Source organism: Anopheles maculipalpis, chromosome 2RL (assembly GCF_943734695.1).
Source record: "Anopheles maculipalpis chromosome 2RL, idAnoMacuDA_375_x, whole genome shotgun sequence".
NCBI lineage: Eukaryota > Metazoa > Arthropoda > Insecta > Diptera > Culicidae > Anopheles > Anopheles maculipalpis.
Genome location: NC_064871.1, coordinates 40,682,604 through 40,698,522, shown reverse-complemented (window position 1 = coordinate 40,698,522; position 15,919 = coordinate 40,682,604). Strand labels below are relative to the sequence as shown.

Sequence of the window (15,919 nt, the reverse complement as noted above, 5' to 3'; positions counted from 1 at the left end):
ACATCCGACACAGTGCTAGCTTGTGGGTTCGTTTGTACAATTAACGCTTTAGGTCATAAATTATAATTAAATTGTATCACATATTTAAGATCATTCTATCAAACAAACGACTCCAAGGCTCTCTCTATCCTGTTTAAAACTGACCTATAAAAACTGATCGATCTAAGTTAAACGGATGCATCTTGTAAGAACCACATACGACAAACTAAAACAAATCCCTCGCTTAGCCCTCGATCCCTTGGGAAGAAAAGGAACCTCACTTAAGCAAACCTCCAACACCCCAGATACCTGTACAAACGCATTCGCGCTTATCAGGAGCATTGTGGCTTGCGAGGCGATGACGTTTGATTAGCACCATCATCGTCACACAACCATCCATCAGCTTGTGAGGCGTATCGTGACACCGGAGTATAGCTACATCATTCCGTCACCTCGGTCGATTTAAATGGGCCATTTTCTCGATCACGTTCTACACCGAGCCCGTATAGTCTCACACATGGCGAGACACATAATGCCACTAACGGTAGAACATACAGTTTTGTGGGCTAGCTACACGGAGTGCTGATCGTTTTATGGAAGCACGGTGTTGCGCCCTCAGGAAAACACAACACCAGCAACAAAAAATACAATAAACTGCACTAATCGTTTCTATCCGTAATGGCAGACACCGAGCGATAAGTTTTGTGCAAGAAAGAAAAACAGAAAAACAATCAACTACTAAAAGCGTTCACTACGAAGCGCCTTCGGCTTGTTTAAGACTTGGCACTTGGCAGTAAGTGATAGATTGCCGGTGACTAGTAGACGAGCTTGCTGCGGTGGTAGTGTTAACGTTTCTTATTATTACCTTTAATCGGTCTGTACGCTTTGCTCGCTCATTCTAAACAACTGCTGCTGACGGTGTGGTGGTTTTGGCCGGATCGGCTCAAGCACCCGAGCCAAAAGTTGGCAAAAATTTGCTACTGCGATCGAGCAACCGACCTACACGGCAGCAAGCGTGCAGTGTAGTGGTAGTGATCAGCTATGGAATGTCAACGATGCCGAGGGAAGAAGAAAAGTGCACACGATCGCCGATAGACCTTTGACTGGGAGGGAGGTTTAGGAAGGAACGGCAAAGGGTGTCTACCCCGAGGAAGGGAGCGCTCAAGTTCCTTTTGTACGTACGTTTTGCCGTACCGGTGCTGCTGGACGTCGTCCGATAGTCTATTTAACTTTGCGTCCACGCGCACGACCTGTTCAGTGTTTAGTAACGCTTCCTTCCAGCTAGAACACGAGCTGGTTGCTTATTCGTCTTGCGATCGTGCACCGTGCCGGACGTTACTGATCTCACGCAAACCGGTGGCAGTAGTAGCAGTAGTAGTAGAGCCTTCGGGTGTTGGTTAGAAAGTGTACTGGGGTGGCTTGTGGCGCTATCGAAGCGTTACCAAATTCACGATCAGTGCTCGGTTGGTGGTAGTGCGTGTGGTTCGCGTGCCAATGTAAAATTCTACACAGAAAGAAAGAAAAAAAAATCGTTCACTTGTGCTTGCTTGCGTGTGATAGGCGAAGAATGAAGCGACACTATTACGTGCAGAAAACGAATAGTCAGGAAAAGTTGGGTGGTGAATCAGCCGGTGTTGATACGGCCGGGATTTATACGCTCACCGTGCCGAGGGTGGAGGTGGCATTCCCTGGAGGTGGTAGCGAAACCGTCGGGAAAACTGCTCCAAGTCCTACGTTTACCGCGATTCTACAGCGTCCACCGAAGAGCATCGTTGACTTCGGGACGGTCAATATTTACGAGGATAGTAGCAGCAGGTCGGGGAATGGGGACGGGGTTAAGGGAGGTCGTAGTGGTACACTTCAAGACGGTAAGATAGTTGATCCGTCCTTCGATGATAAGAGCGATAACATCAGCAGCAATCTCAGTGCGACGACGGCTAATGACGAGGACAGTGATATAATATCTGAGTACATTGGCCACTACGGTCGGTGGCAGTTTGGATGGACGTTCTTGCTGTGCTTGTTCCAGATTCCTACCACGTTTCATATCTTCTGTTTGGTGTTTCAGGTGAGTGTTTCTTAATTGCGTAAGCTAATATATTAGGCAAGAATAGTCGATCGAGAACTAGTTGTTGAACGGGCTTCCAGTCGAAAGCTTTCAATTTTATTTTTTTTCAATGATTAAAACAGATGTGGATATCCTTGTCAGTAAAGGGATTTCTAATGATCGCTTATGAAGGCAAATTGGTGTCAGCGAAACCGGCATAAAACCTACAGTTTATAGGTGCTTAAAGTTAGCTGCCCTACGACAAAGCGTCTTCTGTGACCGGTAGCTTGAATGCTAATGGTGGCAATAAAACCATACCCCATCAATACACAAACGATCAAAGTTGATGGATTAACAGTAGTGTGATCGGAATTTCATTGTCAATTTTACGCCACCATTTGAACATTATTTAGTACCCACGTGTGATGTGCATGAATTTACACTGTTTTGGTTTGGTTGGTTCTTAAACCACCTTTACATTCCGCGCCTTGATCAGCTCAAGTAACATCGGGAGCTAATAAGACACCGACCGTGTTGGGTACTCTCGCTCCCTTCAGAACGTCTTCAATGGGGTGCGCATTAGGACATTGATTGAATACGGAAGAAACCCACCGTATCATCAAGCACGGCGGCGACCATCGGTGGCGATGAAACGCGCCTTGATTGGATTCCAAGGGCCCTGATTCGCGATTCATTTCCTGCGATACGACCGGCAGCCAGACGTTCGCTGTGTGCAGTCGACCGAGCATCCTCGCGTGCCGAGTTGCTTCCCAGGACGATTGCTGGTGTCGGATTACGCTAGGCAAATTGCCACTTGGCTTGGTGCATTTAGTTTCCATATTGTCTACCGGTAATACGATAAGCCTGACGGTCGCATTGCTGGATTATTGGACCGGTTCACTGAAGCCAACTCCTTTTTCTACTAGAAAAAGGAATGATATCGAGCCGAGATATTCGAAAATCGAATCTAGTACTAGGCTCATCGTCTGATTGATTTATATTAAAGTTCATCCATCCCGAATAGGATCTACCGATGCTTGACTGTGGCTTTGTTTGACAAATTGGTCGTAACTTTCACTTTCAGTCGTCTCCACAAGCTACATCTACGACCGCAAGCTGCTCGTAACCTTGATCTATGAGAGCTGGCGAACGATTAGTGGCAACAAACTGTCAAATAAACCTGTTTGCCACAGTTTAGTAGGGGGAAGAAGCAACATCCCGAAGGGGTTTCCGTCAACGCTAGGTCAATGTTATTCAAATCGTCGGACTCGTGCAAAAAGATACTGCCGAGGGGGCAGATGCAGAAGGTTCCTTCGCATGCTTGTGAATGAATGTGGGTGATGACGCCCGCACGAGACGCAATCCTAGGTGTACAAGCATGAACGCGCCTGTAGAAAGATTGCCTTTGCAACGGCAATAGGGAGGCGTTTGTGGCGAATTGTAATTGACGGTCAAGTTTTAGTTTAATGATGATAAATGTGTCAAGGCCGAAGCAACAACCTTCACCAAAAACCAGCTTTGCCCATTTTCCATTCTTTCTAATCCTACACCATCCATTATGTTTTGGCCTGTGGCATGTTGTGAAGTGGAACAATCGCACGTATTGATTGAAAGAGCCGGTTGAGAAAGCAGCTTTGCGATGAGCTTTTTCTGATTGTTGGATTGTTGGATACGATCGTTTCGGGTACGTTTTGTCGCTTAGATCAAATAGCTAGAAAAGCTGCAACAAATGCTCACAAAGTATAATGAAAAATAACTCAAGTTTGGTCTAGTATTTCTGCATAAACACACTTAACAAAATTTTTAATTTTTTTTATTTTGATCCCTTCCAAACCGCTGCATAGGCTAAGCACTTTTTCACTGTTTGTTTGAGCCATCTTGTAATGTGTTTAATAGTTCAATACAGACTAATAAATGCTTGAGGACTTCAGACGAACTTCAGTACCTCAGGCTAGAGTTTTACTCAGTCAGTCTTTAGTCGAACTCAAAGATTATGAATCACGCGCGTGTCTCGTTTAATTTATCTGTTTTAGATTATTTGAAAAGAAAATTATTGTCATAAAATAAAAATAAGTTAATTAAAAAATTATAAACGTAAGCAACGATGCCAATAGCAACAAACGATCCTGAACCGATCGAATACAAGAATAGATCATCATATCAATTGAATCCATTGGTGGTCCAGACGACAGCAGCGCCGGTCTTCAAACGGCAGGATCTGGGTTCAAACCCCATCCGGGACCGTCCGTCCGTCCGTAGTGAGGGCTGACTATCGAACTGTTATGTGGTATCGGCAAATCTAGTAAAAGCCATTCGATGGCCGGCATAAGGGATCAATTGAAGAAAACCAATAAGTCGAACAGAAATAAATCAGAGATACTCAAGAGAAACTTATTAAACAGCAACACGATTGTGTTACGATGACATAATATGACACTCACATGTGTTTGGAGCAGCAACAAACATAGGACAACGATTAAACCATACGTATTTCACATATTTTATGCCTCGAGCAGAGCATTACGTTAAATCAAAGCCGTGACTGTATCCAGCAAACATCACGCTCACCTCACCACGGAGGGCCACGTACACTGGGTGTTGGCGGGAATAAATTAATGTCCGAATGTGTATGTTTCACCACCTCGAAACCTTGCACCGTTTGGTGGTAAGAAAGCGCCAAACCTGTCGTTTCCGATCAACCATAAAACGGTCCGTTGTCGTCCGTCATCATTCACTAACAAACCCCCCCCCCCCCCCCCCCCCCTTAAGCCAACCCATTGACACAACTGCGGCCATTGACTTTGGCTACATAATTCGGTCCCAATTCTGTAGTCTGTCGGACTGGTTCGAATGGTTTTGCTTAGCAAAGCGCGGTTTGGGCGCTTTGCTAAGTACGTGTCGGTCGGGTTCTTCGTCTAGTTTCGTTTTGTGAGTGTGTGTGTGTGTTATGCTTTAATGCATTTCGATGCATTTGGGTGCGCGTTGGGTTTGTGGTCGATCAATTTCGAACCCAGACGGTAGCAGCACCAAACACTCTTGCGCAAACCAAAAGCTAAATTAGCTTTCGCCGTTACACGCTTGTTCAGGTTGTTGGGCTGTGTTGCATGTTGGTTCGGGTGCATCTTTGCTACGATTGCGTTATTTAATTAAATTATTTGCACACATAGAAAAACTATTCGCTTCAGTAATGTTCTACAGTCTTTTTCTTGTCCCAATGGTATGGATGTAATCGGTGAATCAAGATAAATTGCTATTTCATTCCAAACAGTTTGTCCTTTGGTTGATTGCGATGGTAATATGCTTTTACGAGTCACGAGATATATTGCCATGATTATCATACAAATCCACTCCCACTGGTTACTTTCCTTTTTGTTGGGCGATACTAGAACCACTTTACTAGTCTAGACTACGTATAAGACGTAAAAAAAAGCTCTTCATATACTAGTTTGATTTGCTCCTATCCGCAAGGAAGCTTTAATTGCACCGGCGACGGATGACGCAAGCCATCCAGTTCGTTACATTTGACGCTATAAATACGGACATTTAAATTTAAATTTGTAATGAAGGCGTCAACAGGTCTTTATTGGATCCATTTTCTTAAAACTACAAAACGTAGTTAATACCTATCGTAGAACGGTGATTAATTTGGTTCCTTTTATCCTTTTTTGTGCAGTGCAAAGTGAATGATCCTTTTTTTCCGCTTGCAAATGCATTATTTATAGGCTGTTATAAATTTGTTCTACTTCACCATTCGCTCACGCGCTGTATCGCCAATACCGGAAGGACAACAGAGAACGGCCGACCGGCACGCGCCAACTCATGTTTTGTTGTGATTTGTGGATTCTTTTTTTTTTCGCTCGCTGATAAACTTGTTCTATGTTTAACAACACACGTGCCATACAAAAAAAAATTGGGGTCTAATAGGTTTGCAAAATTGCATTCGTCACCGCGTCCAACGTTAAAGGTTGACTTTGGGGTTTAGCTTCGCCGCTAAAAGGGTTAAAAAAAGGCCAAGTGGCATGAGAATGGGTGTAGCAGAATTGTGTAAAATTCCTTTTCAACTACTTCTTCCTCATCGCACTCATCGCTCGGTTAGGTTCGCGGGTGATGAAAAGCGTCAAGGTTGAGTGAAAAACCGATCAACCGATCGTGCCGGCCAATTTACAAACATTTCCTTTTATCCACCCATTCGTTTAAGGGATGGGGGCTTTGTTTTCTTTTTGCAATTGGATTTAGTGTTGAAACACACATGGCGAGCTATTTACAAACTTTACTGGAAGTCAAACGACCTAGACCTTGACATCTAGTTGCACGATCATTGCCTACGGGAAGCGTTCGTTGCTTACGGGTGATCGAACTCTTTTCGCGATCGTTTTAAATGGTGTCGAGCACACTACTTACATCTTTAGCTTTTTTGTACAATAATCTATCAAGATCAAGCACGAAAGGTCAAAAATCGCGATCAAAACAAACTATTCAGAATTCCGACAAAAATCCCACACGCTGCCCATGACGCTATGCGGGACTCCCTTTCGCTTTAGTTCCGATTTGGCGAAACGAAGCTAACCGAGCATCGTTTCGCTTCCTGCATCCTTGCAAGCAAACCGGTGCACCGGTGCGAGTCAGCACGCGAAACCAGTTGACCTCCGGTGGTCCGCAATGCGCTATCACGGTCTCACGTTCTCCGGCGATACAGACGACAACCCAGCCACCCAGGTCTGGTTAGCGAAGCGGCTCAAGTCAAAAACCGTCCGAATCCCTTTCGATACCGGCAAAAACGGGACCGACCGGCATGCATTCGAGTGGCCCTGGGGCTAAAGTGCCGGTGCGTGTAGCATTGAAAAGTTCAATCCCATCGCGTCTGCCTATTTGTGCGGCTCTTCACAGTTCGGAACCGGAATCGGAACCAGAGAACTGTTTCTACCATTGCTTGACACATGTGGCTACATTGCCTCCGGGGCGTTGCGGATTTGCGTTTTGACCTTTTCCATAAGCGTTAGGGTCTGTTTGCGCTGAGCTAACATACCACAGCACTTCAACTGTACTTGTAGTTGGCTGCTAATGACCACAGTGCTTCAGGCACCTCTCTTTGATTGACCCAGGTGGCAAGGACCCTTCCCATGGGTAGCGGTACCGTTTGTACTCGCCCTCGTTATGATAAACACCTTCCGCAGAGAAACGTCGCGACAGTTCGCATCCATTAGGGGGCGTTCTAACACCGAGCTGGTTGTTACGTCGAATCCGACACCAGAACCAGGTTTGTGCTGCGTCGTATTTTCCCTTCAACTGATGCAACTTCCTGCCGGTATTTCAATGTCTCAATCGAACTGGAGCATTGCAACTCGAAAGAAAATAAACTACAATCCCCGATCCTTCCGGAACACGTCCACATAGCTGTGTTAGCTAATAGTTGAAATGTTTGCCCGTGCGTTAGAGCATATCAATATTCATTAAACGGGGGTCTATTGCAGGTGCAATAAATGGTCGCCACTTTTTCCTACGCAGCTTCTTGAACGCAATTAGCCGTTTTATGACCCGGAACGCACTCGTTTGGTTCAGTTCATTACTATCGATACGTGCTGCTTCTCGTTAGAATACTTTACTCGTGTTTCATACGCTACCAACAAGCTCGATGAGGACAATTGTTTAATTTGTAACCTCTTCCAGTGTATTTTTTGCCCAATATGATACACTAAGTATGATCGAAAGTAAAAATACTTCTCAATGATGCGGTTTTCTTGTACTGAACACGTCCCAATCCAGAATAAACGTCGCAGAAAAGGACAAAAGAATCCCATTAGTAGTTCTGGGTCTCATGTCAGTCAGTCACTGTCCTGTTTCAAGCAGGTCTAATGTCGCGCTTTACAAGTTGTTCACATCTTCAAATACTTCTTCAGCTCAGAGACAAACAACCAAACTTCCGCATTCATGTTGTCCAGGCATCTCGTCACCCAGCTTTACTGCTCTGCACAAAACACTAAAGCACTCTTCAGCTCCTGCTGCACTGTACGATCATGCAGAACAACATCGATAGTACAAGCTGCACATGCCGGATCGGTGTTTTTGCGTTGAGCAACTAACAGAACGACGTTTTGGTCGTCGTTATTGCGAACAATTGATTTAAAGACATCTTTTTTGCCCAGCTAAAGCAGCTGTAAAGTTTATTGCGCATCAAACATTACGTCCTGCAAGGTTTCTCGGCCCACTTGCATTGCAGTCAACAATTTTCAACTTAATAACAACACCAATCACAAGATGATAAAATGACAGTCTCTATTAGACCGAGCCTTCTCATCTACAGGACTTAGGAGCACCTCGAGAATAAAATGATTCCATGGCGCTCCTAGTCTGCCGCTCCTCTCAAAGCTATAGTCCACACCTTTGAAAGGAGTTCCCAAAACACTACATCCCCACCAAGAAGGCCAAAGAAAAGAAAAAAAGAGAATTAAATGTATCCACCCGAGAAAGCCACCCTGCTCTTCACACCGAAACAGTGCTCAAGACTCACGACTTCCAATCAATCAATCACGGTGCTATTTCGCACCCCGCATTGTAACCTATTAGTGATTACCGTACGGGCTAACGATTGGATTAATTGTGCAGCACAAAACCGTAACCCGGGCGAACCGACCGACTGATCGTCGCCAGAATCGGTGCGAATCAGGAAATCGAAACCGACACCGACGACAATGCTAGGTTGTCGCGTCGCGTCATACCGTTGTTTCCTTGCCCCTTCCATCGTCTTTGCAAGGTCGCCAAGGACGACGTGGTACAAATGTAATGTGGCTCATGTACAAGAGCAGGTTATGCTTACAGTGCTGCGACTGTTTAATGTTTTGTGCGATAAAAATAAACACAACCCACTGCTCGTAGTCCCGTTCGTTCGTTGGCCATTCTCAACGCTGATGAAATTGAGGTAAAAGCTTTACCGTATGAGAGGCATGTAATTTATTTTACATCGCCTGGAAACAATCAATCAGCAGCGTTTGGTCGGTTCAGGAAGCGATCAGCTTTTAGCTTAACCATGTGCAGACCAAACAGATGTTCAACTCTGTATCGGATTCGCTAAACTGAATCGATCTAAGTGCTGTAGTATCGTAAGCGTGACCTTCTCTGGAGTTTGATACGCTCGATCATGTCGATCTAATCTAGTGTAGGATATCGCGCAAAAAAAAAAAAAAACAATCCAAGGAGCTCGGCACACCACAGCCCACAATTACATTGTAGTATTTTCTTTAACGCCACGGTCACGGTGACGTCAAGCTAATTGAGTTCTTTGCGAGAAATTAAATCAACACACTAACCGGTTGTCGATCGTGTAGCTCCTCTCCATCACAGAACCGTGTGCCGTGCTCGGTGGGAAAAAGCGTGTGCAGATTCCAAGCGGGCCCTTTTGTGTGTGCGATCACAGCCCACACAGCCAAAGGACATGATGGTAGAAAGCTGGAGGCAAAACAAGACGTTACGACCGTGACCTTGCGCAAAAGACGCGTACACGCTGGCGGTACGCGCGTAGGTTGGTCGGTGGAACGGTATGAGAATGTTAATGTGGATGTAGATCGTTGTCGGACTGTCGATAAAGATTGCTTATCGAAGCTGTATGTGATGTCGAATGAAAAAGGTTATTCTAGGTGTGATTCATGCAGGCGGTGCCACGCGAAGGAATTTGTAAGAATGAGAACGATTTAATTATTTTAGGCAGCGACAGTGGTTGATAATGCCGGCTTGATCTACCCAGATCCAGCATCGAGCGGTGTGGAAGGAAGGGTTGGAAGTGAGTAAAGAGAAAATTATCATAATTTACATCCATCCATCGATCGACCCGCAGGCGTTTCATTCAGTTCACGTGAACGCTCGTGAAGTCGGTGACGTTCACCGTAATAAGCACACAACAATGAAAAGTGCCATTTACACGCATTGACATGATGAATTATAGCTATTTATTGGGCTGCATGTGCTTGCTATTAACCGATATAATATCGGTGGCGCTAACGTTGAAAACCATATTTATTTGACTATTTATTTATTGCAATGAATTAGGTTTTGAATAGCTTACTATTACTATTTTTTACTATTATTTCTGGCTGGTAGGACGGTCTGGCTGTAATGCTTGCCAAAGATGATTCAAATTTATTTCTTTAAATTAAATTTTTCCAACCGTATTCTTAGTCATTTTCTAGTTATGATTATTCAAAGATTTTTAGCACCTAAAATAGAAAAATAATTATTTAAGTGTTTTGCACATATCTAAAAATAAAACGCTTCTTGCAGCATGAAAACGTCAAATTTTTAGCATTTTAATTTTCAAATTTAGGTATTTTAATAAAACCCTTTACTTGACAATACGGCATTGGACCGTCATAATCAATTGTAAATAAATAAAACCCTTTACTAACTAGCCGTCAAAGTTATTTATGGATTTTAATTGTATTTCGGCTGTTAAAATCATTTGAACAATAAATTTAGATAGAATTTATATTCAACATTAATGTGTTGTTTTGAACTTCGGGGTTTTTTTTTCGTTGCTTTGAAGCACAGATTCTTATGTAACGGTTTTAATTCAAATTAATACGCCGTTAACTTTTTATTTACTTGTACTAAAGTTCTGCAAAAAATCATCTTATTATATCCGTGATTTACAATTGAACTGTAAGAAACATTTTGTTTTCAAATGTTATGAAAAAAATTATATAATTTTTTAAAATTTTCTTTTGCTTTTTTGTCGGAAAAAACAGGTTAAATTTACTGATCCATAACTTAGAAATTGCTAGAAATTGAGACAGCCTATTTAATTTAGTAGAATAAGAAAGATTTTACTTAACTTTCTTCAGAATATTGCATAGATATTGGATTACTTAGAAAAATGTTGTAAGCCTCCAAAGTTGCTGGTTACCCGGGTAGCCCGGCCTAGAATATGAAGTTTTTCTAGTTGCCCGGGACAGGGTTAAACAGTAAATTGTTAGTCGCTTCGGGACCTGGCCTATGATTACCTTTGAAAAGATTTAAGGGCTATAACATTTAACATGATCTCTTCACTTTTCCTGCTTTCTATTCAACATCATCCTCGAACGTAGGCGGCTGCCCGAGACTTTTGGTGTGCCCGACCGGACCATTTGGCTTCCGTACCGCTAGAACTATGGCGAAACCTCACACAAACGACAGCCGCCAGCCAGTGCAGTGTACGTGCGGCACCGTACGAGCATCTGACGGTGGACAGCATCCTCGACTACTTCCAAGGGGCAACGAATGCAACCGAAACGGAGCGCATTGCCTGCAGTGCGTACGAGTACGATGACACGGTGTTCGGCCAGACGATTATCGCCGAATTTGGGCTCGTCTGTGACCGGGGCCATCTGATGAGCATCGTGGAGATGTGCTTTCTCGCTGGTGCCGCACTCGGCAGTGTTGGCAGCGGATGGATTTCGGACCAGTTCGGACGACGCCACACGCTGATGGGGTTCGCCCTGATCCAGGGTGTTACAGGTAGGACACTTTACTTCCAATTAACGATCATTATTTTTTGAACATGCATGTCTAAAATTAGTTCCATGAGCTAGACGATTAGGATTGCTGTGCATGCTCATGGCTTTGCCACCAAAGCTCGCCCAATTTGATATCAGCTCAGCAGTACGTGCCGGTCGTACAGAGTGTCGTGCTATTGTTTTGCATGCCTGCTAACCAATTACACGCTCAATGTTCGTAGTAATTGTGCACGGGATGTGGGCGCTATGTAGTAGCGTGCCTAACGGAACGCTCAACATGTTAGCTACGGGGCTGCTACAATAAACCGTTTGGTGAGGAGGAGAAGCAACGACTGATCCTCCCCCTTTTTTGGGATATGACTCCTCTGCGTGTCGCAAATGGTTGCAATTTTAAATTCCATTATCAAAATATTCTAACTACGAGGGATTTGTTTACTTTAGTAATTGAGTATTAATTCCCGTTATGCACGGGGATGGCGGTTGAGTGATTTAATTTGATGAAATATGCAAATCATTATCAAGCTGCGGTATGTAAAAAACGATCAAGTTTTTTTTTTTCATTTTGTGTCATGTGGCTTTTTTGTTTGCTTGCTTTAAACCACGCAGGCGGAAGTGGTTGGTTTAGTCATGCGCTCCCTTCGCACGATCGTAAGCAAATTGCACGACAAACTCTCATTAGGGTCCGCCTCAAGTGAAGATTCTCCAAGAATTGAGGATCACATTATTCTACTAGCTTTCTCGATATCGTGTGATTGTTGCTTGCTTAATAGATTTCTTATGATTTTCTAAGAAATATACGACCTTCCATAGTATTATTGTTTAAAATACCTATTTAGCAAGTATGTCTGACATAACCACTTGATAATTAAATGAAAAATGTCAAAGTAACGATCATCAGCAACCTCACTCGTCCCACCTTCAGGTCTGCGGCTTTAAGCTCTGTTTTTTTTTACTAAACCAAAACACGCTCCCCAAACATGTATGACTGAAGCGTTCTTAAGCAAAACATGCAAGAAACGTGCAAGCCTAATCGGTTAGTCATGTACGGTACGTGCAGTTATGGCCTTTTTTTACGATGGCCCCCTTCTAGCTCATCTTTTCTCTATCACTCGACAGTGGTGACGTTCTCTGGAGCCTGCTGTAAAGCCAAACGGGAAATGCCTTTTGGATCGTACAGTCTCGATTTGTGTCGGAAATTAGCATCTTCAATTATGCTGCTGGACAGCTAAACGATTAAAAATTCCCGCATGTAGACGGCAAGTTTTATTACAAGAAAGACAAACTCATTAGCAGCTCGCAATTGAGGCACGGTGGAAGTAAAACTGGTCCCTAACCTTCAGGGTGGATAATTCTAGCTTTTATATAGTTATGCAGAATTCAATGCTCCATTTGACATAAGAAAAACGGAAGTAACTGACATTATTAACCTAACCTACATTTCAAACTTCCGGTTGGTTCCCAGACCTATCAGAAACGCAAACCTCAAACCTCAATCGATCATTACTGCTAGATCATTGCTATTCAAAACCAAAACAGCAAAAAACCTATCCATCGCACATCAAGGACCTCGACTCAGTGACACAAACAATTAGTTAAAATCAATCATCCCACTAATCGCACCCGATGATCACTTCCACTACTCGCCACACACTCGCCAGGCTTTGCACTCGGATTCGTGACGTCGCTCGAGCTGTACATGGGACTGCGGGTAGTGATCGGGTTCGCGTCGATGTCGGTCGCCGTGGTTAGCTTCGTGCTGGTGGTGGAGCTGGTAAGCGGACGGTACCGCACGATCATCGGCATCCTCAACATACTTCCGGTGGCCTTGGCCTACATCCTGGCGGCGGGTATCGCTTATGTGGCGCGTGACTGGCGCACGATGCAGTTCGCCATTACCGTGCCCGGTCTGCTGCTCGTCACCAGCTGGTACTGGTGTCCAGAATCTCCCCGCTGGCTGCTGGCCAAAGGTCGGCTCGATGAGCTCTGCCAGCTGCTGGAACGGGCCGCTTCCACCAACAACCTACAGCTGCCGGTAAACTATCGTAAAACGCTGCTGATGGATGGACCGGAATCGGGCTACGAACCGGAAACGGCTGTCTCGGTCGGTGACGTATTCCGGCGCAAGTTTATACGCACCACGCTCGTCATGATCGTCGTGTGGTTCGGCATCATACTGATCTACTTTGGCATTACGCTGCACCTGAGCAATCTTGGAGGCGATATCTATCTGAACACGGTACGTGCCAGTACTGACTGCAACCTGCGTCATACTGTGTTCTATTTTTTTCTCCCCTCTTCTCCTTCTTCTTCTGACAGGTCATTGCCGGTTCGGTCGAATCGATTGCCATCTGTCTCAGTATCGTGGTCGTGCTGAAGCTCGGATTACGGATTAATTTATTCCTCTACATGGTCGTCGCCGGATTGTCCTGCATCGTGATGAACTTCGTGCCGGATGGTAACCTCTGGCTGATAATTACGCTGGCGATGATCGGTAAGTAGAGTGTGTTGATGAAGGCACGAGCAATCCAATTTTGCTACCGGCTGGCAGCAACTGCTAGTTCCTTCATTAATCAAGCGCCTCTGAGTTGGGAGAATGCAGGCTTCAACATGAGATATGAATAGGGATGAAATTTGATCCTCTCAGGCACTCAAAATGCTAAATTTTAGTTCTCTACCTACTTCACACCTTTATGAGACAATTAAATTCTGCCCACACCCGAAATTTTGCATTTTATCGTTCCGAAAGACGACGTTTGGCCGGTCACATCCTACGGACGCTCGTCGTACATGTTGCTAAAACATTATTCAATTAGTGTCGCGCTCGTATTACCGTTGTCAGCGTGAGCACCGTGATTTATTCAAGTGTTATCAATTTCTCACTTCACTCGCCGTCGGATAAAACTTCGGACGCTGCCTGCCGGGTGGCGGGATTTTTTTTATTTTTGTTTTCTTCAATCTAAGCCGCTTCATGCTTGTTGAAAGCACACTCATTTTGCTTTTTTCCCGTTTTTTTGTTTTGCCCCTTTTCCCCCATAGTAAAGTGCTGTGTTGGAGCGTGTAATGCCATCATACCGACGTTTACCGCGTACCAGTATCCGACCACGATGCGTAACCTTGGTGTTGGCGTGGGGAATTTTGCTGCCGGCGTGGCGCTTATCATTGTACCGTACCTGTGGCTGCTGGTGAGTGATGTCGTTTCCCGTGCTAAATACGTTTGTGCTCGTTTTCTTGCACAATTTGTCTCCCTCTTATCTATGTGTCTAATACAGTCAATGCGGAAAATTTAAAGCGAATAACAATTATTTAATGTTTCGAATTTATTTTTGGTTCCCCAAACCTTTAACAGGAGCATGTCGATCAGTATCTGCCGATGACGATCATGGGTGTGTTCAGTATTATTGGTGCCCTTTCGTTGGCTATCCTCAAGGACAAACTAAGCAAAAAGTATCGCCAACGCAAACAGGCCAAACTAGCGTCCGTTTATCAAAACGCATCCGCCACCAACAAGAACCATGCTGCGATGGAAAACGACAATTCAAAACAGTAAGCTTACACGTGATTCCACTGATGGTGACGCTTTTTCTTAACGCTTCTGCTAACGTGTTACTCCTATTGTCTACCTTTAGGCGCACGGATTCACATTTCCCGTACGATGCTGAAGAAACGGGCGGAATCAGCAACATTGGATTTGCCCATAACGAAAGCATATTCCTCTGAGGAATATATTCTTATGTAGAAGGCACAAAGCTGTTTGATCGTGCTCTCTACGCGGTAGTATTGAAGATCAGAACAACGGCAAATGGTAGTAGCAGGTTAGGGAACGTGGTTTTGGTAAAATAGTTATGATTTCTAATGCAGCTAGATCGTAGACTTACAAACAGGCTAGCCAGCAAGTAGGAAACACACGTCATATCATTTCATCACAGAGTTTAAAGCTAGTATTTAAATTTGCTACCTGTGGCATTAGGTAAAATGTAACGATTGATATTAAAATTTAGCACAAAGGTTAATGCACGAGCGCTCGCATTCATGACAGTATTTGGAACGGGTCAGGATCGGTGTACAAATGAAGTAACAAACAAGTAAGATACATTTAAATGGGAACGCAAATGATCGCAGCATGCAGCACGATGAAAGACAAACAAACAGAGGGGACAACACACATGTGATAATAAATGCTATACCATACTTCTGGTACATTCATGTAGCAATGTTATCCATCCTTGGAGAGGGATGAAACACAATTTCAAGGACATGATGTATTTGAGGATGTTTGTATGATACGTATAATCTAAGGACATCAATGCAGTAAAGTATTAAGTAGCATTAGGGTAGTAAACATAGGTGCAATACTTATAAAATCTATTTGTTATACATGAGCGTTAGAAAAAGCATGAAATATTTGTTTGAT

At 44.0% G+C, this 15,919-nt stretch overlaps 1 protein-coding gene across 1 annotated transcript; it reads left to right on the top strand.

The window, feature by feature from the left end:
- The first annotated feature begins 1,543 nt into the window (after positions 1 to 1,543).
- Positions 1,544 to 15,225, top strand: LOC126559760 (organic cation transporter protein). The gene is made up of 7 exons (XM_050215934.1): positions 1,544 to 2,047; positions 11,101 to 11,509; positions 13,167 to 13,744; positions 13,825 to 13,999; positions 14,545 to 14,690; positions 14,855 to 15,051; positions 15,135 to 15,225. Exons 1-7 carry the CDS (start codon positions 1,547 to 1,549, stop codon positions 15,223 to 15,225), a joined length of 2,097 nt encoding a protein of 698 aa, XP_050071891.1. The 5' UTR covers positions 1,544 to 1,546.
- Positions 15,226 to 15,919: the final 694 nt, after the last annotated feature.